The following is a 26,603-nucleotide window of genomic DNA, read 5'->3' as shown; positions in this document are numbered from 1 at the left end:
TTTCACTTCAACATCTTTTAATATTCCTCTCAGCAGGATTTACATATAAAAAGTTCAAATTAAACAAAACTCGGAAGTTGTTCGCTACCTATTATGCAGGTTTCCGTAACAGGCTTAGAAAGAAAAACTACAATGATAATTGTAGTATTTACTTTTTAATTTTTATAAATTATTTGCTGCAGTCTTCTGAAGAAACAGAATTATAGTAAGGTTCACTGCTTAGAGTAAAGTTAAATCTATTAAGCCTTACAATTACTACAAACATGTAAGGAAAACTTTTCTCCTTTAACTATCTACATATTTATAAAAAGAAGAAAAATGCCACAGTGAAAAACACTGCCATAATAGAATAACATTTAACAAATTATATAATGTAAAAAAACAATTTCTATAGAATATTTACATCCTAATAATATACAAAATAATGCTGACCAGCTGCTTTACAAATCAATCACCAACTAATGTATTCAATGAAATACTAACCAAGGCCTTTTCAATTTGTTCATTGTGAGCAGATGTAGTCCTTGGAAAGATTCACAAACATATACGATGTATAATACACTATTAAGTCTGGTTTGGTTGCTTTTTGTTTTGTTTTTTTACATTTATCCAAGAAACTGCTGATATGATTAAGTGCACATCTAGAAACAGTTCTTTCTTGAGTCTCACAATACTCTTTTAACAAAAAGGAGAAACTGTTGGATCAAAGGTTTTAAACACCTCTTTTAATGATGCCTGCTGTCCATTATCTGTTGGTGACTGGTTATCATCAGGAATGAAGGTTACTGGTGAATGGCCAGGACTCCCAGTTCCTTTTAGAGATGTTTCTTGCAATGCCAGTGTTCTGGGATCAGTAACTGTGCACACTGAAGACGTAACATTTACTGCTTCACAAGATGTTGCTAAAGTCTTGGTTGATTGTCGAAGCTTAGGTCTACGATTGTAACTACTGTATGCAGAGCTGCTATCACTCTTATCATTGTACAAATTTAGTGGAGAAACATAATCCTTGCTTGATTTTCTGTTAAACTGAGATACCTTCTGTTTCTCATTATCTCCAGAGGAAGGTTCAGACTTTGTGGGAGCATCATGAGTCAAGGTATTTATATGTACATCTGTGGTCTCGGAAGCTTTGAGTCTTGGATCTGTTGCAGAACAGACAGATGGTTTAGAACACAGAGCTAAGATGTTTGGAACACTTCCAACTGAAACAACATTTTGTAGAATTTGTGATGCACTCAGTTTTTGTCCTAACTGATGATTTACCGAAACAGGGTTTACACTTAACCCTACCTGCTTAAGAGGCAGTCCTGCTCTTCCTACTTGATGAAGGCTGGCAAGTCTCGGATCTGTTATAGAACGAGGCAAGTGACTAATAGAAGGGTTAGGTAAATTTGTAACTGGCCAACTTTGATCCTGAATGGAAGGAACATGTGGAGGTGTTGATCCACTAGAAGTATTCTGACGCAGTAGTCGAGGATCACTAGATACTGTTGTTACACTCTTCATCAGTCGTGGATCTACAGGCTTTACTGACACAGGTTTATTTTCAGTTGATCCAAAGAGTTCAGCTGCAGTCGGAAGTGTATGGTTCACAGGTACAGAAAGAGGAGGCAAACTATGTTGACCCTCAGACTGTAACATTAATTCTCTAGACATATAGTTAATAGTATTACTAGGTAATGTTTCTGGGTAGCTCCCCAACAAAGATGTCTGAGTAGGTGGAGATATCTGAAGTTGAGTGGGGGGAGGAACCTCAGTTAAATGCTTCCTAACACGTGGGTCATTGAACAGTTTTGGATCTCCATGACCTGCAATAACATAAGTTATATAATTTGGGTGAGATTTTGAAACAGGGTGCAGTTTGTAACGAGCATTTTTTGTTACACTTTTGTTCTTTTCACTGGTTTCATTTTTAACCACGTTATCAATCGTGCTCTGAGCCAAGAGCAGATTCTCATTCAAACTTGAGCTCGTAGTATTTGTCGACTGGGTCACTGTTATGCTTCCTCCTAAACGAGGGTCACGAGATGATGTACTGCTACCCATTCTTGTATCACGCGACTGTAGGCGTGGGTCTCGATGTGACTGACCTACCCGTGGATCTCGAGAAGGATTTAGTTCTTGCACTTCTTTAACTCTTGGGTCTTTGTTGTTAGTCCCAACCATTTGTTCATTGTTTTCCACAGTAGGCACTACAGGATCAGGGGGTGGATTTGAAACAGACTTCACAACTGGGACAGGAGCCGTACCAGCAAGGATATTTTTCCAAAATTCTGGCTGCTGACTGAAAGCTTGAGCCACTGCTGTTGAAGAACTGATATTTGTCTGCTGTTTGATTGCACTCAACATTTCGGCTATGTTGAGAGTAGGTTGGCTTGTTGCTGCTGGTGCTTCCTTCACTTGAATTTGAGGTTTTGGTGGTGGAGGCTGCAGAACAAAAACAAAAACATACTGATAATGTAGCAAGTTTTCACAAAAGCCTAACGTGACTGACAGATGACTAAGAGTTCTTTTATGAAACAGAATGCTTCATGGTCAGTACACATAGTATCAAAATAGTATTACATTATGCCTAAATTTAACCTTTTCAATATAACCATAATTTTAAAAGGCATATTCCTTCATTTCTCAGCTTAAGGTTTGAATTCCTAGTATGAGAGGTTTACTATTTCCAAAACTAACTTAGGTAAATAGCTGTTACCAGTTACTCAGATTACTTGTAATTTAATTACCCAAAGGGAAGACCTACACCACTAAAAATATACCAGGAAAAAACAATGAAATCAAAAGATTAGGAATTACAAGTTACTTTTCCCTCAAAAATTATTTCAACAACAAAAATCTAGTGCAACTCCTAACTAAGTTGACCCTCTTTTAACTGATAAAATATTCTTAACATTGCATTATGAACAAGATATTAAATTTTTTTGTGGAGTTAATTTGAAAAGGTTTTAGTTCCCCATGTCCGTTATCTTATTTCACCCCAAAGCAAACTTTTACTATAAAATTATGCTTCAAGTAACTGTTTTGGGTCTTCTTTTTTTTTCAGATATTCAAATGCTCTTCCAGTTGCAAATGTATTACTAGTATTTAAAGATTTTAGTCATTATACCATAAATATGAAACATGAAAATTAACCAATATTAAACTATAACCTTGTGAACATTCCTTTCTTAAAAAATAAGCAGTATGTATTTATTTTATGTATCAGCAAAAGGGAGACCATTGATCAGATTCTCAAAGTTATCTTTGATGTACTAGTTTTGTAGATGGTGCATTTTGTAGTTTGACAACATGCTGGGTCCTTTGAATTCATAAGTTATAGACACATTACTATTTGTAAAGATCTTCAAAGAACATTTCATCAACACAAATAACTTAAGATACTTAAAAAGATTCCAGGTAATTAAAGAAGAACCAAAGCAACCCTCTGACAAAACTATTTTCAAGGTAAGCTTGATGAAGGTTTGTTGTTACAACTTCATAATGAGCACTCTTTGTCCTGTGCCCACTACAGCAATGAAACTCCCAAATTTTAGCACAATAGCCTTTCAAAGTTACAGCTGAACCACCATTGAGAAGGGCACATGATGGAAATTCAAGTGTCCAACATTTATTTCAAAAGTATTTCCACTTGAAAATATCTGGTTTCAGCAATAATGGATCTACTAGCTTTTGTAAAAGTAAATCTCGGTTTATTTTTAAAATTAGAAGAAGCTGCTAAGAATTAATTACCATTTGCTGTAATTTCTTCAGGACTGCAGTTAATGGTTGGTCCTCTGTATCATCATCATCATCTTCGCTACTATCCCACTCGACGTTTTTACCTTTCTCTTTATTAATGCTATCTTCCTGCTCTCTCTCTTCTGGAATGTCTTCTTCTGGTTTTAAATCTTGCTCTTCTAGACCTTCTGTGCTGCCTTCTCCCACTGCTTTCTGCTGCTGCTGAATACGTAAAAAGAGTTGTTTCTGTCGCCGAGGCAGATGGCTGGGGATAGAGATCGTGTTGTTGGCTCCTTGCGAACTATTTGTATCTGATGGAGGAGAAGCAGAGAGTGGAACCCCACAGCTTTCTTCTTCTACACTATGTAAAGGGCTACCTTGCATTATTTCTTTTTTACTTTCCTCTGGTTCTTTTAGTTTTGATGTATCATTAACGTATCTCGATGAACTCCTTTCAGAATCATGTCCTTGTTGTGGAATATGATCATGGTTGAAATGAGAACCTAAAATATCAAATGCTGCATAATAAAACATTTGTTAATATCAGAAGTCATAACTACTAAATTATTTTATTAGAAAATGTTCTGTGTGCTATTAAAAAGAAAATTCATTTTAACAAGAGTTGACATAAAATTATACCAGAGTAAGTTTGAACATGCACCACAAGGAAACTTTGAGAAGACAAATTCAGGTAATTTTTTCCTTAAAAAATGTTTTAAGAAATTAATTAAGGATGCTAGGTATATGGTAAAAGAACAAATATGGTTCCATAATAACCTTTTGATCCTCTCTCTGACTGGTCGTGAAAGGAATATTTCTGGTCCTCCAGTTGTGACCAACGACTGGAAGAAGTTCTAGATTGGAAACTAGAGGAATTGAACTCGGCAGTTTCTTCTGATTCCCGATTTGGTGACATAATGGATGGGGGTTTCAACAGCCCCGAAGAGCTTCCAAGTGAAAGTATACCTGATGGAGCTTGAAGCCCATGACCCAGTTTTTTCTGTGACTGTAGTGTATCTGCATAGAAGTTGAGCCTGAAAATGTAAATATGAGATAAAAATATTAAAAGGGTTTGTATCAATTAAATCTTTAAATACTCCAAATATTTTTAACACGATCTCGTTATTTGTACGTTAAGCATAACAAACAATATTGTTATACTTCTTAGGTACATGGACATTGCATTTTTCTATTCTTTAATTCAAAAAAAAAAAAAAAATGTCTGTAGCTACAAGCATGCTGTTCAGGTTATGACAAAGTCTGTATAAAGATGGCTTTGGGTAGTCATGTACCTGACTTGGCATTTCAACCACTGGTGTTTTGGAGTTTTTCAAAATGCACCAATGGAGAGTTTTTTACACTTTCAGAAAACTGTACTCCAGCATTTATGATATATACATAAGTATAATTCTTTCAACCCACCCAGGTACCCTTTACTATCCAAGACAGAAATGTTAATGTCTTACATTCAAAATTTAATTAAACTACTTTTTGTCTACATTGTTCCAACTGGAATAGTACAGCATAAAATGTTAGCTAATATTCATATTTTAATAGTATACAAGTTTTAAGTTCTTAATTCTACAAGGAAGTATTTTTAATAATCCCAAATTTCCCCAAGTATGACAAGACATTTATAGCCATCAATTTTGTTTGGTTACAGAGATATTAACAAAAATCAAACTCTTCTTGTTACATCCTCTCTTTCAGGATATATTTATAGTTCTCTCTTACTTTTTAATTATATATTGCTTATAACCATTAGAAAGTAAAGATTTTCATCTACCAAATGATGTATTATTGTGTTCTGAAAAAGTAATATTCTATTTTGCTCAAGGGTAGACATAATTTTACAATAAAGAACTTAATTACTTGTGTCATTGAATTTGTAATGGCTTTTTGTAGTATAGATAGAAAGCCAGAAAAATTGTGATGGATAGGAAAAATTATCTACTTGTTGCATTTTATTCATCTATGTTCTTTGGTGCATTAATTAAAAGTTATTTAGTGCATTGTTACTATTAGTATAAAAAGTAGGCTTAAATTTCCTTAAGAAAAAAGGAGCTTGAGTAAGTACTTTATATCTTGTTCATTCTTTATTATTATAAAAGTAACTAGAAGGTAAAAATGGGAACTTTTTAGGTTAGTTGAGATTGCATTAGGTAAAGTAACTAATAATAATAAAAATGTTTCACGAGGCAAGCATACAAGCAGCATAAGCTACAAGTGACTTACAACCTATAATGCTGTGGTTAGTGGTTAAACATGGTTCAAAAAGGAATAAAACAAAATTTAATTGTATATAGACACTGTTACGAGCTTCCAGGCAATTAGGATAAACGAATGTAGCTTCATGTTACAATTTGTAGTCATTCTAGAATGAAAAATATATTTATTTTTGGTAGTTATGAGGTCAGTCAAATTGACCAATCCCACTTTGAGTTAGAGAAGAGAAAATAGGATAAAACATATACAGTTTTACTGAAAAAAAAGTTTTAAATGCATTTAGGAGGCTTTTGGGATTACAGTAAGGAAATTTGAAAATTTTGAGGTAAAAATTATTTTAAATCTTAGCATAAAAATCATGTTGCACATGAACTATTCAAAACAAATGCTCAGCATATTAATGGACAAATCTTTATTTTAGATTATTACATATTTCAATAAACATTTTTTTTTATATTTAAAAGACTTGTAATGTTAAGTGATAGACTACCAATTTTGTGAAGGTATACGTTTTATTCAAAGTATTAAATCTCAAAACTTTAAACAAGAACAAAAAGTTCATGTAGTTGATCAAACTGACTGAATCCACATTGAAAATAAAATGTTAAAGACTTTTCTGTAATACCTGTCATAAGAGTTTTGAGGTGGACTCAAAATGCCACCATTATATGAAAACTGTTGCCGTTGCTGTTGACGCAATTGGTTCTTCAGCCTGCGCTGAAGTTGTTGTTGCTGAACCTCTTGTCTCCAACTCTCTGCCTGTTCTTTAACATGACGAGGTGGTGATCCCAGGAGACTTGGCCGCTTCTTTGACGGGGAGTGGCCTCCTTCAGAACCTTTTAATCTCGAAGCATCACCACCTGCTCCATCTTTGTCGTCGTCTTCCATTTTTTCACTCTCCAAATACTAAATATCAGAAACAAAGGTATAATTAAAAGATAAATATATTCATTCATCACATATATAACATATACCATAAAAAGTTACATACCAGTTCAAATAAACACTGAATTACAAGTTTTTTTATATGGCAGAAATCGTGTATACTTCACGTTTTCCAAATGTCATCTTCACTTCAGTATAAATCAATTCTTGTGTGTAATTTGTCAACATTATGATCAGCTACATGTGTGCGCGAAAGTTACCTCTATTACGCAACTGTTACAAAAATCAGCACTTACAAAGAATAACACAACACTTCATGTTTAAATCAACAAAATAACACAAGAGGTAATACATCAATTTACTCGACATCTTAACCTATCAATTATTTTACTGTATGCAAATGTTTCCCTCGAAATAAAGTTAAATAAAACTGATCACCAACTAGTTCTTGATGTATTACATGACACTTAACTGCAACCACATAAACTGGACTAGATATAACTTGATACTAAAAGTTATACAAAATTTTCCTTCATTCTAAAATGTTCATAAATGTTTCTCAATTTTCAACACAATTGAGGAGAAAGTTGTTCGATTACGTTTTATATCTTTGATTATTAACCATTTAAAAACTATCAACAAACACTAAATTATCCAGAATGAGAACATTTATAATGTTATACCGTCCACAATACTTACTTTATCTAAGATTTTTTTGGTCTCAGGAGTTAACTCAGCATGGGAAAAAATACAGTTGTTTTCTGCATAGCACTTGGCACCTGTGTGAAAAAACTTACATGGAAATTCGCATGAGATATCATTAAGGAAAAGTAAGTGCAGTTACTTGAGAACAATAATTCATGTTCAAGGTATACCCCAATAATATCTATACCAATGGTGCTCTCCTTTATGATTATCATACACCCTAACAGATTTTATACACCATACCATTTACAGAAATAACAAAAAAATATGGTTAAAATATTAACTTGGAAAGATTCTCTTAGTAAGTCAGTATAATACACACAAAATATTTAAGTTATTTGATGTAAGTACAGTGGAGCGTCATTAAGCCGCGGTATTTGGGGGGTCAACCTGCTTAACCGGCTTAAACCTTTGTGACTGAAAAGCCGAAGTTGCCAACAGCTCTGCCGAGGAGCCTCATCCGGGCCATTGCGTGATCATTATATCGGATTATCAAATTAAAAATAATACTTTAATTATTGATCACTTTTTCACGGATTTTCCGCGGATTAACTTTAATATATGGAGAGGTGTAATTCGGTAACAATGGCGGCCTCCATAAAGCTGACATAGAGAGTGGATAAGGTAGATTAACGGTCGATTTCTATTGTAATATATTTTATTTATTTCCCAAATTAAAGCAAATCTTTTTTAAATATCCCCTTGAAGTTATAAAGCCAGGATTAAATTCGTAAGCTGCATTTTTACACGTTCTTAAATTAGCTGTGAGCCGCGATAATCCTCGCTCACAAGATTTGCTACAGCGGCTTAAGCGATTTCGCGGTTTACTGGTCCGCGGCTTAATGGCGCTCCACTGTACCACTAAAAACTGAAAATTTATAACTGCCTTATTAGATACCATGATGCATTGTTCAAATGTTATTTCAATACAACACAAACTGTAAAAACATTCTTCATTTACAAAACTGAATGTTTTTGATTATAAGAAGTTCAAGTCATGGTTATAAGCAAATACACAAACTTAAAAATTATCACTATTATTATTTCAAAATTATTCAAAATTAAATATCTTATTTCTATCAAGTGCAATTAATTTTAAGATAAACTATATTAAAGGATACTGTGCATGAACAAACAATTCTCTCCCCTAGCACAAAACCCATGTATATAAAACTTGCAGAGTTCCTTTTTCTTAGACAGGGTGTGGTCATGAATGTATGGGCAATCATCTCCCTAACAGGGGAAAAAAAATCAACATAAAAACATTACATTTTGTCTAGAAACAAAATTAAATATTTTCCTTTACAAACCAGTAGTAAAAATGCTTTTCTACAATTCTGTGATCTATTCACTGATATCTTTAATGTTGAACCATTAATTCAAGAACCAAACTTGAAACTTTTTGTGAATATGTTTTACCCAAAAGTACTTTTGATGATTAATAAGTAAATTGTCAAACTTACTGAAGTTTTTCAAACATTTTAACAATATTTATTCAATAATTAAAAAAATCATTGCAGTAGACCATCCCATAAAATTCCAAACTGCAATCAACTATTTATTTCTAAACTGAAATAGTGATGTATATATACATTTTGTATTTTGCGAAACCAGTGTAACTTACATGAAAAGGAAGAAAGTTATCCAATACACTGAATTCACCTCTACAATGAAATGCAAAAAGGCAAGTTTTAAATGAGGTTATAACCATATTAATTACTGTGAAAGCTGCATGAATGTAAACAGCTTTGTAAACAAATCGTTATAGAACCTCTTAAACTTGTATTTAAACCCTAATAATACAATACATGCATGATCTACCAGAACTACTAAATAAATAAGTTAATAATTTAATTTTTTAAAGTTTAATTCTTGTTTACCTTTAATACGTTCAACAAGCAATCAAGTCTTCCACCAACACCTCAGTTAAAATAAGTGTGTACATAGAAATCAAACTAATACCATAGCATTTCTTTTTTCTTTCTTACCCTGAAGCAGTTTCCTTCCAAATAAAACTTGCACATTTGCTTGCGATTTTCTCTTTTGTTCTTTACTTTTTTCTTTCCTTTTTTGGCCTTTTTGTTCTCTGGGCCACCCCGACTGCCCTTTATTTTCCTCTTCCTACCTCCTCTTTCAGAGATATAATGCCTATTCGGACCTTTACGTTGACTATGGCCTGAATGGTGACGAGTCCGAAGAGCCCTTTCACCAAGATCATCCGAATCATCATTGTACGAGCAATCACTGAAAGGGCTCGTAGAATTATAAGGAGACCTACAATTGAATATCAAAAACCACACTACTATAATATATCGAAAAGCATATTCACATTAAAACATCAACTGTATTTTTACAATATATTTTAACCCTCAATGTCAAAGTTGTGTGTGTGTGTGTGTGAGAGAGACCCTCACAACTCAGCCACAACATCTAAAATAAAACAACTTCTAAAATGCACCTTTATATTTTTTAATTAATTTCATTAGTTTTTTTCTTCACCCATGTAAGCATAAAAACACAGAGTTCAAGAACCTTACTTTAAACCCAAGTGGATGTTGCAAGCATCTGATAACATTCACTGTCTCATTGGCTGAAAGTTAATCGAAATTATGTTATTATCCAAATAATTGAGAAAATTAAAGTTTTATAAGGAATGGCTATAATTATTAGGAACAAGAAAAATTAACAGCAAAACATGTTCAAAAAATTATGGGTTTAAAGATTTAATAAATGGTTTGTCTCTGTGTTCCTAACTATATAGATAAATTTTATTTTTTGCAACAAGAAGACAACTACAGAACTTCAGGTAAACATGCTAACCACTACTGAATAGAATGTCTACTAATACACACCAGTCTTAAGGTTTGTTATATTTCATTTAAAACATACTAAAAATGTTATTACAATTCTTTTAACCTTTCTGTTCCATCATGTGGCTTTATTGTACAGTTGACAGCAAAGTCATTTTAACCCCCACTGCCACGTTCATATACAGACTACTTTCTCAGTAACAGGTTTAATTTTAAATACAGTAATAATAAAAAACTTCTGGTTTAATATTTTATTTTTTATCTGAAACTCTAAAAGTGTTAAAATTTAGGAAGTTTGAAAGAAATACCCATTTTTTCATGTTGATCCAAAATTATAAATTAACATGATAGCATTAGTATATAATCAAATGCAGTACCTCAGGTAATCAGGACTATCATATGGACTGTCATATGGTCCTGGCGATCCATAAGCACTAGGGTAATCATCATCATATTCATGATGATAATCTCGAGATGACTTGTAGTAAGTAGGGCTGTAGCCTGGAGATGGGCTTCTTGTAAACCACGATTCTTCATCAGCAGCTCTATCATGGTCCACATACTTTGTATGTTTTTTCTTTTGTTTCTATATTAAAAACAAGAAAAAAAAACTAGTTTTCATTCAGCTAACAAAAGTTAGTAGAATGACCACGACTGATCATTAACACATCACTGTCTGTCTGAATTTAATTTCTGCTATTCATCCAACTTTATATCACAGAGGTTTAGTTTATTACATTAAAAAACATTCTGGAAGCCTCACATCTATTTATGTTTTATCTGATGGCTGTAGATCCTGCAGTATAGATTCAATTGCCTAAAGTTCTTTTTAAAGATTTTTATGACCAAAGTACACAACTTCTTGTAGGCTCTCTATAATCCATACACTAAACAAAGATAATTTTCTCAGCATCAGTTTCTACAATGATTGCACAGAACTTCCCATTGTTGTGTATGAAGACTTGACCATTATGTCTGTCTATGTATCAGCATGAATACCAATATCCTTCTCCGATACTTGAAGTATGGGATGGTTGAACATGGTGTACAATTAGAAACCTAAAACTGGTAAACCCATATCCAGTTTGCTTCATTTCCTAGTGATCCTTTTTTTATTATTATATTGTATGCTGTTGTCTAGAGCACAAGGATGGCACCTGCAATTTATTACAACAAGAATACACCTTGTTGCAAGTCCCCCTAGATGGTCCTTATACTCCAAGATGATCCACATTATTTTTTGTTTTTCAATATCCTACACACTTTCCATAATCCAACTTGTATACAAGGACATTGTTTTCTCTGTGACCATTTCAAAAGTTCAATCTCCTAGAAATTTGTAGGTGTTGCATCCAGCAACTTGTTTAACATTTCTTTCTAAGAAGTAACATGAACAGAAAGAAGTTTCATTCTCCTGTTGTTTTCCAATTTCAAGTAATATCCCCATTTGAAAATTCTAAATACATGTATTTCTATGGTCAAAGTGTGTGAATATTCTGTGCTGCAAAAACTTTAAACATACCAATCCCAGTAATACTGGTATCCCTCTACCTATAAAATGGCAAATAATGTCAAAATGTAGTTCTGTATTGTTGTAAATGGTCCATGATCCTCAAGATGTAATTTTCTGTTAAATATTTTAAAACTTATCTTCAACTTCAAACTTTCACATTACACTACAGAATTTTCATTTGGCAAATACTCAGATAAATGTTATGGGTACACAACATTTGGAAGGTTGAATTATTGAGACTCAGGTAATCCAAAACTTGTGTTATTGTGATATGGGTAATTGAGATTGTGTTCTTTCTTAACCCTAGATCATTAGATCAAATTACGAAGAGTGCATAACCATTAAACAAAATCTTCTCCAGGTTATTATAATTTGGGTAATCTGTAACTGAGGCTTTTTTTCATACAGCTAATCAGTACCTGTAAACATACATCACTGTGACGTAGGTACTCAGCATCTGTAAGGATGTATTGCTACTACACACATACCCATCAATGTATATATTAATCACATCTGCCTGTAGTTTACAGAAGCAATAGTTATTCCAATATACAAATGTACTGTAAAAAAAAAAAAAAAAATGTTTACAAAACTAACAATAGTCATGTAATGTTTTTTCCCATAGAAAATAACTACCTTACATTTTTGTACAAAATTTAAGCCATGCATAACCAAATATGCTAAAACCAGATTATAAATTAAAAATGCAAAATTAGCACCAATGGATAACCTTAAGCTTTCCTTCTTTTGCAACTTCTAAATGGGCTGGTTCAATATCATCGGCTAACTTTTTCTTCTTCTTTCTTTTCTTCTTTTTCTTCTTCAGGCTGTCATCTCCAAGATCTACATCTAAAGGTTCTGACTGTTCTGGTTCCTGCTTTTGTTCTAGTGTTGGACTACCTTTCACTTCATCTACAGAGATTCCATCAGTAATACTCTTTAAAGACAATGTACTCACTCTTCTAATCATAAGCCTTCTAACTTATTCCTTACTATTTATGTGAAATTTTGGCATCCTAAGCTTCTTACAGTAAATGTACCAAAAGTAAGAGCAATGTAATACTTACCTGCCTAACCTACAACTATTTGTAATTTATTTAACATCAATGGTAATAACCACAAAGGATTTTTTTCTCTTATTTTACATTGAAGCAGATGAGGAAAAAACATCAATTGCATGTCTCTATATCATCTGGATGCGAGACTGATTTCAAATACACCTACAAAAAGTACTTTAAAATGTAATTTTACATATTTAAACATACCTACTTGTTAAAATATTTTGTTTATATAATAATACATATTCTTGTAAAATAGGTTTTGTAACCAATTCCTAACAAAAAAATTACATTTTCAAATCCTGATACTAACTAAAAGGAAAGAAACACTTAATTATTTAATTAACCAGTCAACAGTTTCCAAAACATTAAATTTTGAGGTTTTCTTATTCTTTGAAGATTTTAAAATTTGAATATTTTTTCTAACTTCTCCAATAACAAAAGCTACTATTTAAAATTTACTTTAAAAGGAATTAGTTGTTTTTGTTTCTACCAATTTTGTACTTTTTTGTTGCTGTTTATTTGTTTGCTTCATAATCACTTACTTTGTTCTTTAACAGCTCCAATAGGTGTTACCTCTTCTTCAGAGTCATCAAGAATTTCACCTTCTTCTAAATCTACATCTTCTTGTGGTTCAGAGATTCCATTAACTTTGATCTCCTCACTAGAAAAAAACAGAAAAAATTAATAGAAATTCTACAATAATTTTCCTATTGCTACAAAAACTAGTCTCATAAAAACACTGTTGGGAAACCCTTTCCAATTATCAGAATTGAGTTTTATGACCATAGACATGGACAAAAGATGGGGTTTAAGCCTCAAATAATTAAATATTTCAAACTGTGCATGTGTGTGTGTGTGCACACACACACACATTTAAAAGACAATGGTCCTAATGATCCATTAAAGATATCCCATTCACATTATGAAAGAAAGAAAAAAATATTAAAATCCAGACCTGATTAAACATTAAGCTTTCCTTTAAAACATCCTCAATTTCATTGCTTTTTTACATTAGAATGCAACTTTTAACAAATCTAAACCACACTATCAGAATAGTGAAACAGTTTAAGCTGTAGATGAGTCATTCCATCAAGATTTATATCCAAGCCATCTCATTTTACCAATCTCAACATTACATCTTCCAGTACCAATTTACAAAATTATTTCTCATACAGCCTAATTTAAATGTACTAGAAAATAGAAGATATTTCAATCTCAGTCCAGTAATGGTGAAAGGTATGTAAAAACATATGAAAGTTTCAATTTAAATTGACGTTTACAATGAACAATGAAACTGAAAATTCACAGGAAAACATCACCCATGCAAAGTATAATGTGTACTTTGAATGACTGCTTAAATGTTTGTCAATTTCAGTTAATTAGAAGGTCTAAATATGAAAAAGACCATTTTGAATATTTTGTACACAATAATTTTCTAGCAAGTCAGCACAAACATTCCAAGAACTCTTAAAACCAAGTAAACTCCAGGATAAAAATTTCACAAATCTAAATACTTATTTTGAAAAATCTTGTGCATGTTCATGCTAAGGTTTTGGTAAATTTGCAATACTTAAGTTTAAATATTCCTAAATCATAATTTAATGTTTTGAATGACTTTTTTCAATATCAATACCAAATTTTCATATCAACTGATTCACTCAATCATGACAGCTCCATTTTCACTCCAACTGCAAATTTTGGTAGCAAACAAACTGAAGAACCTTAGAACCAGCAGCTGAGCACTGTACCATGATTGCAAAAGATCCTCATACACATAAGCATTAATATCCAAAAACGATTATAATCAAAGGCCTAGGTGTGAAACTTTATACTACTTTTGTTAAAAACTGTAAGTGGAATTCAAAAATTAAACATGGATACAATTGATAACTTACATACTCACTAAAACCTTCAACAATTTATTATTAACCTCAGAGAAAGTTAATTCTTTTAAGTATAATATTCTACCTTACAAAAGTAAATAGCATTTTTAATATTCTCATAAGTAATGGAAATATTGAACAACTTCTTATGATACCAGGTTTTTCTTAAGACAAAACAGACATTTGCAAAAATACATTAAAAGCTTTGAACAACTGCAATCAGTGATAAAATGTTTAGACATGACACCTACAGGTCTGTTGGTGATATGAAGTTACATCACTACCTTTTATATATTGTGATGTACATATCTTCAGATTTCTTGGCATGCAACTCGTAATCTGAGGCTCCAAGGTTCGCATCCCCTTCGCGCCAAACATGCTCGCCCTTTCAGCCGTGGGTGCGTTATAATGTGACGGTTAATCCCACTATTCGTTGGTAAAAGAGTAGCCCAAGAGTTGGCAGTGGGTGTTGATGACTAGCTGCCTTCCCTCTAGTCTTACATTGCTAAATTAGGGATGGCTAGCACAGATAGCTCTCGAGCAGCTTTGTGCAAAATTCAAAAACAAACAAGATTTCTTGGCAATATAAATCGAGTCATATCCACTAACATGTTACTTATTGTGCATCTTTCAGTGTGTACCTTATCCCAAATTAAGTCAAATATCTATTACTTTGTGAAGCAGGTATCTATGGGTATGTTTGTGAAAAACTGTCACATCTATTATTCTGCCATATACAACAGAAAATTCATACCTTTGGGGACACACTTTGTAGCAAAACTGAGTCACATCTAATACTTTGTAAATTAGATATCCAAGTGTGTTGTTCATGAAATAAATCATGTTATATATTATACAAAGGAGGTTTCTGCTGGTATGTTATTTTCTGATAAAGTGAATCACATATTTAATATCTTGTTAAATGCTCAAGATGTTTTCAGGTATGTTGTTTATACCAAGAAATAAGAAAACTTGCTTGACAATGATACCAAAAGACATGCTGTTAAAAACAGATTCTTATAAATCTGATGTACTTAAAATAACTACGGATGTGCTTTGTGAACTAAAATTCCAAAATCCTGTAATGCAATATGCAAGCTAGGCAGTTTGTGAAATTTTCAAACTGTCAGGCTCTCCAATCATTTACATTCAATTAATCAATTATTCATTTAGAAAAATTGAACAGTGGTAATAATTGAAAATAGTGATAATTACAAGCACCAATATTGATTACCTTGGTTATTTTTTTAGTTGTGACATTATTTGATTACTTAGAGCTCTGAATTCATCCAAAGTCAGAGTCGTAATGGCAACATTTCAACTACTTGGATCGTTTGAATAATCAAAAACAGATTAGTTGGTCATTTTCATGAGTATCATACTATAACAGAACTCTTGCTTATATGATACTGAGAAACTTTTTTATTACATGAAATTTGCATCCCATGTGCATGTAGGTTTCCAATGGGGTCACAATTTTCCCCTTTTGCCTCCATTTCCTGTCACAGAGAACTTCATTTTTCTCCATTCTCAGGGTGCAAATATGATATCACGAATACATCACACATGGATCTAATGCACTAGCACCATGGGTAATCAGCTAATATATTCAATCACAATTTTGATATCTTAACAGAACAATGTATGAAATTGTCTATTGTGCAAGCTAGAATTCCCAATAATCTTACAAAGCATTCATCACATTCAAGTCTGTCACAGGTTATGCAAGAGGTATTTTTTTTATTTGCTGTCCACAAATGCTTTGATAAACCTGTAGTCAAAATCAAAACTTTAAGCTATAATCATTTCCTGAAGTTATCTAAAATTATTTTTAGATAACAGTTGTTAAATATTAAGTCCACAGCAATTCCCCATACAGATGCCATCACTGCATTTTAAGAAGTAGGTCTAACTTGCCACCATGTTTGAAAACTGAATTATCCCCAAAGTAACCTGAATAAAATTATCCTAATGTTAAAGGAACCATTTGGTTCTTCAAGGCCATCCCTGGATACCACATCTGCTGAGATAAAGAAAAAGTTTAAGAACTTTTTGTTTTTCAGAAAGTGATTTATTTCTCGTCTTAACCTTCAGGTAAGTTAACTCCAACATGCCCAATTACTGATCCAATTTCTGCATATTTTTCAATAAACCACGTATGTTTTACAGACACTTTGAAAATATTTTCACTATAAAATTAACACCTTATCTCTTCTACAACTTAAAAACATGATTAATGGTACACCAACTGAAGGTAAACAAGTTTGGATTTGCAAATGATTTTTACCATCCACTAATCAGAATGCTTTCTTTGTTCATTGGCTAAATACTGTATGGTTTGAAGAATATAATAAAAGCCCTGGTCATGAAAACCTGACCCAAACTTTGGGGTACAAAATGTAAGAGCCAAGAAATGGAATGGAGGTACCAAACTACAAAACCAAATCTAATAACACAGTCTCTAATGAGAACAAATATAAATGATACCTATAAAATGCCTTGCCAAGAAAATAAACAAAGAAAGGAGACTGACTCCCCTGTGGCATTTGTAAATGCTGTTTACCTTTAAATTCATGCTCAAATAAAGCAAATCATGTTAACTGGAAGCAGATAAATGATGCTGAAAATGGAGAAAGAGTAATAAGAAGACCAAGCACTCGAGAGGTCAAAACAGAACTAGAAGAAAGCAAGGTGTGCGATACTGATTCTGGAGAAGATGGAAACTGAAACCCTTAAAACTATTACTGCTATATATAGCAGTATCTTTTCTCATACTTCATGGATTTCAAATCTGAAAAAGAAATTCTGAATAGCAGAGTCCAATAGTTTATTTCTACCAATCAGCACCTTCTGGGATATATTTCAGATGCTGGCACAACACCTAGACGTGTTGGTTTTTTTGTGGCTTGAATTCTTAAGTTTATATTATACACATTACACTAATCTTTTTATGGATTTAATATTGCACCAATTTTGTTTTACCTTATCATGCAGTATACTTTACAAGCAATTTCTCTGGACTGCTGGTACTTATTATTAGTTAAAAGAAAGTGTTTTTGCATTTTGAAATATTAATAATTTCTATGCACCACAGAAGTTAATCACTATAAAAGCATGGGCAACTTTATATGCAAACCTATCAAGTGTTGCACACTGAGAGCAAGACTTGTGCATTTACACTCTAGTGTCACACTGTGATGTATAAATCTTGAGCATCTGACATTATGTCAAAAATATTTTTTGTTAATTAAAACTTGAGTTGATTTCTTTCTACTACATTCACTTATTTTCATCATCCTAATGTCATGTTTAATGGTTGATTATCAACATTCAACCACCCATGTAGCTTTTATACATTGAAATTTCAACATGTTGGACTCTGAGGTTGAAGCAGAAACCTTGTAGTCACCTGTTAAAAAGTTAAAATAATGGGCCACTGCAAAGTACAAAACCAAATCTTGCTGTTAAGAATTTCAAATAATTCCATAAGAAAAAGACTCTGAAAATATTATATAATCTTAAAATTGCTCAGAATTCATACTTTGTCCTTTAATTTTTCAAAACTGTTTGGGATTTCGTGGACCCTTCCTTAGACACACAGAGATGAATGCTTTGTACCTACTGCTCAACAAAGAATCTCACTCTTTCCTAGACACATTACTTGAAAGTTGCATATCTGACCAATACTTTTTTTGTTTATTGTTTAAGTGGTATACTCTGTATGAAATTAAATACTGGGTTTGGTTCTAAATTTTCATACAAAATAAAGAAAAAAACAAGCAAATATGATGGGTTATATATTTTGTTTCAACTGGAAGTCAAATTAGTGGATTATAAACTAAGGTCAGAGAAAATACATAATTACTGAAATTTTGATTCACCAATCAGTGAAGTGTAACAAGGCTGGAATATGATGTCATTTGGTTGCTCAAAACTTCCATCACTTTATTACTCACATAAAGTAGATGAAAGATATTTTATTTCTATACTTCATTTTTTTTTTAAATTATTGTTTAATAATGATAAACTTTTTCAGATACTATAGTTTCTGTAAAAAAAAAGGTATTTGCCTATTTTTATGTTTGTGTATAAAAACACATGTTAATATGTATTACTTTTATTCATCAAATATAACATCTCAACGACTTTGTGCATGATTGTCATTTCAAAATCACAACTTTAGTAAAATATAAAAACGTGTTTTGTTTTTTTAAATTCTTGTCTGATAAACGCATTTGTTTATTACATCTCTCTGGAAACAAACAATAACTTTCAGTTAACAGCCATAGCCACAATAGTAAATTGTAGTCCTTTAGTTAATTAAAACATGAAGGGGTTAAGTAACCACTTTATGTATTTAAATATTAAATGCAGCAACAAACGTGTTAATCTTCAACATATTCACCTGACACTAACCAACCAACCAACCAAGCACGCACACACTACGAAAAGTAAATTCAGTTGTTACGGGATTTATATATTAATCTTAACAGACTTAACTGCTTGTGAAATATGGTAGATACATCTTGATTTATTTGTTTCTTATTAAGTTATTAAATCTATCTGCCATCATATCCAATTCTGAACTGCCAACCAGAGGCAAGTTACAGGGATTTATATTTTAACAATAACTTTTTGTCACTTGCAAAAACTTTGATGGGTGAAGAAGAGAAAAGCTGCAGCTTTATTTTGGTTGCTATATAGTTTAAATGGATCTTTAGTTTTACAAACGATTGTGGACATACTTTCTAAGCCTAACAAAATAATAACCATATATAGCTTGATTACGGGGCAATTACGAAAGAAAAAATGTTGCGTGTCAAAACACCGGTTTTTGCCAAGCGAAACCAATACTACAACTGAATATCCTGTAAGGGGATTAGTCTCAATAATTAGCGACGACCTTGAGCGAACATCTGTGCGCATGCGTAAACGGATACCATCTGAACGTTCAGGAATGCAACACACTAGAGTAGGAGTAATGGACTCGCAGTCGGCCGCGATTACAATGCTACTCTGAATTTTACAGCCTGATTATTAAGTCAACAAAATCGCCTTATTATCGGGGCACAGTTGTGCAAGTTTGTCTATTTTTAATCAAATACATCACCTACATCTGTTTACCACTCTACAGAAAATGTAGTTTTAATTTCAATCCAATCTATTCATCACTAAAGATTGAAGAAAAAGTCAAATTACGGTTAAATTTCATGTTAGAACATATTTTGTGTTAAGAAAAAACTAAACAGCTGTCACTTGTGTGTGTAAATTGCTTTAAAAATGGATTTATAATACTTTATAACAACTGTTACACCTGTGACTAGGGCTAACAAAAACACATGGAGCTTCTAAAAAAAGAACGAACAAATTGCAAGTACAAACCCCAGCCCTTTCGTGAACTTAAGGTATTCGAAATCTCTCCAATAACAACTACTAAGAATACTACAATAAATAAAAGGTCTCTATTTATAGATTACAACATTATTACTATCAGTACTCTTCCATTAATATATAGCAACTCAATTTACCATCTGATATCACTTGTGCGATGACACCACATAATTCTATACATAAGCTTTTTAAGTTGGCCTTCTGTTTGCAACCGTACGAAAATTTTTTAACCTCGTTTTATTGTTTTTCAACATTATCTGACCACTTATATTTTGAGATTGCACACACACAAGATAATGCCACATATAAAAAGCGAATGACGTAACTCAGAACCGTCACACAGGGTCGGAGACACCAGTTAGCACAGGAATCGTGTGTTTTTCTTACAGCAAAGCCATATCGGGCTATCTGCTGAGCCCACCGAGAGGAATTGAACCCCTGATTTATAATTGTAAATCCGCAGACCTACCGCTGTACTAGCGGGAGGCAGGCATAAGAATTGTGTCGGAATACAAAGTGTATGGATCACGCTTTATGGACTTCACTCGAACGTTTGTGATGTCAAAGCACCTGCGCAGGATCGAAGCAAAAATCTTTACTCCTTTCACTCAGTCAGAACTGCGGGTGTGTGTGTGTGTGTGGCTGGCCCTAACAAAATTCATAGCCGTAGTTACAGTGAAATTTTATTTGGAATCGAAAAGCGCACATACCGTCAAGCCACACACGTTGCATACTTTTTCCACACTCGTGTAATATTAATTAATTAAATTTCAAAGTTTAACTGAGGTCACAACCCAGGTGACATCATAGCTTGCTACCATCATGTGAAATATAAATAAATTTATTGTTAAATGCGTCGTTCATGTAAAAACTAAAGCTCAAAACTAAATACGCGTAGTGTTCCAGAGCTTTTATATATATATATATATATACACACACACACACACACAAACGACAGCTATCAGTTCTGTATTTAGTGACGTATTACGAAAAATGTCCTGCACACCAAGAAAACTTTTACTTACTTAAATAGCATTAATCACCACCATATCATCTCAACGTCAAAGAATTAGAGAACTGTCACTTTACTTTCACACACCACTATCACAAACTATACCTTTCATGCAAGAAATACTTAGGCAGACCACACATTACGTTATCTTTTAAATTTGCTTTACTTGTAAACAGGACGCTGTTAAATGGAAACACGGAACGCTTTTAATCTAACACATAGCTACCCAACTGTTTTGAAAATGTGATAATTTTACAAACCCCCACTGTAAAACTGCAAAATTTACTAGAAACCTTTCTAATAAAAGTCGTTATGTTTAACCTAAAGATGTTTGTGGGTTCTCGTTTATGAAGTCAGAAACGTTAATTAGAATGAAAGTTACATCACCTACATACATTCTGGTTCTAAAACAACCATTTAAAATTAAAAACGATAGATAGATGGATTTACATGGTTACGTATTAAACTTCTACTGATCCAACCAATTTCAGTTACATAACTATAAACAATTTCTTAAAACAAACTTGTATTAATTTCTAAAGCAGTAAATGCAAACAAAACGAAGTACAAACAACTACTGTATAGCGTCGTACACGATTCTCATTCAGTTGTTGCGCAGATAGCTCTCGTGTAGCTTTGCGCGAAATTCAAACCAAACAAACCGTTCAACTGTTACAGCACAAACCATTTTTTTAAAGTAACACTTCTATCCAATGCTTAAAATTGGTCGTTGTACGTTCGTAAGGTAGACAGTGTTGGCACTTGTAGTTCTATATTTCAAAGTTACAAGTCGACCCCAATTTAGCAAGGATGGACTAGACTAGAGAAAAGGCAGTTACCGCCACCTCTAAGGTTATTATTACCCAGAAAGAGTGAAATTCAGTGACAATATAACGCCACAAGGGCTCAAAGGGCTAGCATATTTGGTGGCAGAGACTCGAATCCGAGACCAGCAACTGTGAGTCAAGAGCCCTAACAACCACCAGGCCATGTCAGGGCTCTTGCATTTTGTAACGATAAAATTAATAGTTTCCAATAGTCCGAAAACTTAATACAAACTTACATGAAGCTAACGTCTTACTACAAAGAATTAGGCAATATTAGAACAAACTCTCCATCACAAGTAACACATTTGATAATAAGGGAAACGTCAGTAAACGCAGAGTCCTCGAGATTTCCAACTTTTGTGCAGGAATTAGTTTGTTTTTTACTTCCTTTACGTTTGATATTACCCTTTTATATGCTTACTATTACGACCAAGTATCAATTCACAGCCTTGAACAATGAGAAACAAATGGTCATTAATTCTAGTGTTCTGGCAATTATGCAAAAAAAATTTATCACACGAATTATTAAGTATACAAAGTGAAATTATTTTACCCACCGCGTGGAACTATGCGAATAAAATGAAAGTTTTACTATGTAGGACCGATAACAACTTGTGAATTTAAAAACAATTCTTTCTAATATTAATTTTTTCCATAAAAATGATCACGCAAAGTCTTCCGAAACCAGTCACGAAATGAAATGTAAAAAAGAAAATACTCTACATGCGACTTTAAAAACCGTGTTATATTATGATTTGAATACACTTAAGGTAATACAACCTCGTTACTATTGAATCTAAAACATGAAATTGTGGTTTGTAAAATCTTAAATGGTTTGTTTCTACTGACATCTATACGGTATTAATGTTGGAAAAATTATTTTAATTTACCTATGACTTCATGAAAGTATATAATTTTTTTAGTATTAAATTCCAACTTTATTGAATAACCTCAGTTTATATACTTCTAACAAAACTTAAGTGTTCAAACAACTCGTGTTAGCTATCCTTAATGGAATTCATGAAAAGCATGCGACAAATATGACGTGATTTAATGTAATGTGCAAGCTCATAACCCAGCGCCGTAAATTGAAATTAATATATTACTGTCACTGTTGACCTTTCAGTAGAAACTTTTCATGTTCATTGCTTTGTGTAAACAAAAACATGTATCGCTAAATTACATACATACGACAACACAGCCACAAGGATGTAGCCTTCATGTATACAATTAGAAACCTAAACTGATTATTATATTAAAGCTACAAGTCTTTCTATAATATATCTAATTTCATATTGCAGATATATCCTTATACATGCATAATATATTGAAAATTATTTGACATCTCGTGAGGCACAAGTTTAACTGCTTCATATTTAAGTATAGAACAGTCAACATTCATCCACTGAGCGGGAAAATTACGTATTTGTGTTTATTCTCACACGTTGTATTAAAAAAAAAAAAACATGGCTGATTAGCAGCAGGTCAATGGCACATTCACTATCATCATACAGAAGAGCACAACTTCGCCCTTCAATGGTTACCGCGCTTTAGTTTCTCTATCAAAAAAATCGATGGATTCCGAAAAAAAAAATCACAATATAATCATTGTACTGATATCCGATTCTTTTTTAATTAACTTTCGCAATTTAGTTTTTGCGTGTGACTACAAATATAACCAGTGGTAGCAAGATGGGATGCCAAATAGTTAGCAATAGTTTAGTTTTAAGCCCTAAAATTTTATCTTAATTCTCACAATAAACTACGTAATATAACTGCCGAGAAAACAAGGTGATTTTAAAACTAGTACCGTAAAAAAACAAAAACGTCCTTACTGACAGCAAACTTACTCGTATTTCATTTATTCTAACGCTCCCGTTTCCTTACAGTCGACAAGAGGTGGCGCTACTCACCAGTTTTTATTATTTACTAAGTAATCTTGAAACAAGTTTCCGATTTGAAGCTTTATTCTTACTGTTTACCTATTCCGAACATACAGCATGAATACCTCGAAACGAGGAAACTAAAATCTAATAATGCGTTATATTTGAAACTTAGTTGATCTGCAATAAAAATTCCTATAAATTTGTACAAGATTTAACTAAATTTACTATTTATGCAGATGGCAAGTTTTCGCTCCATTCGTTAGCAGTAAACAATTCTCTACTTATATTTTTAAACGTTTAATTCAACTTTACACAATGGTAAGATAATCGGTTAATTATGATTTAAAAGTTATGTGAAGGTAACATGATTTGACTTTCATTTGACATTAATGTTTAGGTTTAACCTGAAAACTACATTAAGTAGGGTATTCATCAATTCCCTTTCAAAACTTCTTGAAACTTAGTTATAACACGAAATGTTTAACGTTGTCACGATTCAAAATGGTCGTCCTTTCCCACATAAACCTACAGAGTAGATTTTCCTTACTAATAGTAGCACTACCTTAAGTAAATCGAATTTTTGATATAAAGCCTTATTCTTACCAACAAGTTTCATTATTTGTGAAATATTTACGCGTATTCCTGTCTAAACAGATTACAATCATGTCCAAGTAAAATCGCACGTAGCCTACAGTTGAGTTATTCGTATTTATTTGATCGAATGAGAAACAAGGTACCGAACGTTGAAACGAATAAAAACTCGTTACTGCTATTCCACACGTACAGCCTATCACGTGATGTTTTATGACGTTACACCTCCAATATTATATACCCAAGTTGCTGTTTTATCCAATGCTAATTCATTGGGAAAGGAGAATACATAGTAGTAAATGCTTCTTTATTTGAATAATTTAAAGCTCATTTGTTTTGCTATTTCCTCCTCCTCTTCATTTCGCAATAACAAACAACGCCAAAATTATTGGCAAAATGCCAATTACAAACGACCCCGAAAAGACGTCGAATTACAGTCTACGGGGTTTTCAATTCTTCTTTCAAAGCAAGTTCTAAGTAGAAATCTAAATTTATATACCTCAGCCATCTGATTTTTAACACCGAATATTCTTACACTACCAGATTAATTTTAATTCGAAGTTCCCATTTCTTATTTTAAACACGATTTTGATAAATTTAGTAAAATATATTCATCAATAAAGACGTGAATAAAATTTAGTTTCTACTGTGTTCAGCCTGCTGACGCAGCTGAAGAATTGTGATGCAAAATTGTTAGCTTAATGTTACCTATTGTACAACAAACCTTAAGTTTATATTTAACAATTTTGAATATATTTAGCTTAGCCTTAGTTTTCATAGGTAAGAATGTATCTTAAATTATTATACAATTTGTAGGCATTGTGGAATAATCATCATCTAAGTTTATTGTTGGCCAAAATGCGTCTTACTTACCCTGGTATAACTCGTAGGATCGGAAAGCTGTAAAACAATTTTATCAACTTTGAGCAAGCTAAATTAAGATGGTTAGCGTTGTTCAGGATGACTAAATTATTGAAAAATTAAAAATAATTCATCAATTCCAATCAGTCTGCGTAAAATAAAAATGTAATATACTTCCTATTCTCATAAGACCCCTACACCTAAATTAATCGTTTGTCTCATAATAGTAATGAATAATAATAATAAAGCTTGTACAATTTTGTTACGCTATGAAGTTGTAACAAATTAAAAGTATGATTTACACCACGTTTCATTTCAGTCCGTCTTAAAACTTAAATTTGGGATTATTCATCGAAATGGTCGTCCCCCCCTTTTTTTCTTTTTTTTTCGCAGTGGCATCAAATATAGAAATTTCACCCACATGAAATTTTCATAACGCCGTTTACTGCCAATTGGTACGTTTGAACTTACATCAGATCTGGTAGTACAGAGCAATTATCAACTTACCGCCGGATAACTGTTCAATTTTGGAAACTTAAATAAACGTAAGTTTGGTGGCTTTTAGCCAAATCGCAAAACCTTTGGTTTATCAAAATTATTTACATCGTTCTAACAATGCCCCACTGACTTACAATCTTCATAATACAATATTACTAGTTTTATATATATTTATATATATATATATATTTATATATATAAATGTAGAGCCCTAAGAATAAACGTCAATAAGCGCTACTATGATAAATAGCCACTGAAACATACGCAGCTGCAGTAGTCTGGAACGTTTTTGAACATTTTCTAATGCCTAACCAAGATAACTTCATTTTTGAGGCTTCAGCGCTTTTAATATTTCCCTGTTACCTATCACACTTTAAAGCTATTCTCAATCTATACCTTCGAAGATATAAAACACAAAGTTGAATGTGTTGGTAGGGTACTCGACCTTTCAATTTCTCCTTCATTCAGTGTGTCTTTGTTTCTCTCCCCGACCAAAAGTGGGGCTATGGCAAACACACTATCAAGGGCCATTAATGAGGTTTTCGCATGTGATCCGCTCTTTTACTGTGGGTTGCAGATTTCAAAGTGTCGAAAATCAAGAATTTAAAAATATTTCACTTGTAAAGGGTCTTACAATTACACACAGCTTCTTACTGTTTCGGACGCTCTGCACACTGCAATGGCGCTAATTCGTGATACGTTATTGACGTCATCTGTTGCTGAGTTGG

General features: G+C 32.7%; 1 protein-coding gene across 4 annotated transcripts; it reads right to left on the bottom strand.

Moving 5' to 3' along the window:
* On the bottom strand, positions 1-26,603 carry LOC143242271 (uncharacterized). 4 transcript variants are annotated; one of them, XM_076485651.1, is made up of 11 exons: positions 26,530-26,603; positions 13,469-13,587; positions 12,596-12,777; positions 10,730-10,938; positions 9,531-9,816; positions 8,664-8,775; positions 7,537-7,646; positions 6,578-6,858; positions 4,504-4,760; positions 3,739-4,244; positions 1-2,430 (listed from the first exon to the last, which is right to left on the bottom strand). In XM_076485651.1, exons 1-11 carry the CDS (start codon positions 26,586-26,588, stop codon positions 679-681), a joined length of 3,873 nt encoding a protein of 1,290 aa, XP_076341766.1. In that variant the 5' UTR covers positions 26,589-26,603; the 3' UTR covers positions 1-678. The 4 variants fall into 4 exon arrangements, with proteins under 4 accessions (XP_076341766.1, XP_076341756.1, XP_076341758.1 ...); XM_076485641.1 differs by having other exon boundaries at positions 26,321-26,553; XM_076485643.1 differs by having other exon boundaries at positions 3,739-4,229; positions 26,321-26,553.

This window comes from Tachypleus tridentatus, chromosome 2 (genome assembly GCF_004210375.1).
Source record: "Tachypleus tridentatus isolate NWPU-2018 chromosome 2, ASM421037v1, whole genome shotgun sequence".
NCBI lineage: Eukaryota > Metazoa > Arthropoda > Merostomata > Xiphosura > Limulidae > Tachypleus > Tachypleus tridentatus.
This window is presented reverse-complemented; position numbering and strand designations above follow the sequence as displayed.

Coding starts and splice junctions, on each gene's coding strand:
- LOC143242271 (XM_076485641.1), bottom strand. CDS start 26,406: ATGGCCCTTGATAGTGTGTTTGCCATAGCCCCACTTTTGGTCGGGGAG. Junction 13,588..26,320: donor AATGAAGGAGAAATTGAAAG/GTCGAGTACCCT, acceptor GTTTTTTTCTAG/TGAGGAGATCAAAGTTAATG. Junction 7,647..8,663: donor GAATTGTTTGTTCATGCACA/GTATCCTTTAAT, acceptor ATGATATCTCAT/GCGAATTTCCATGTAAGTTT.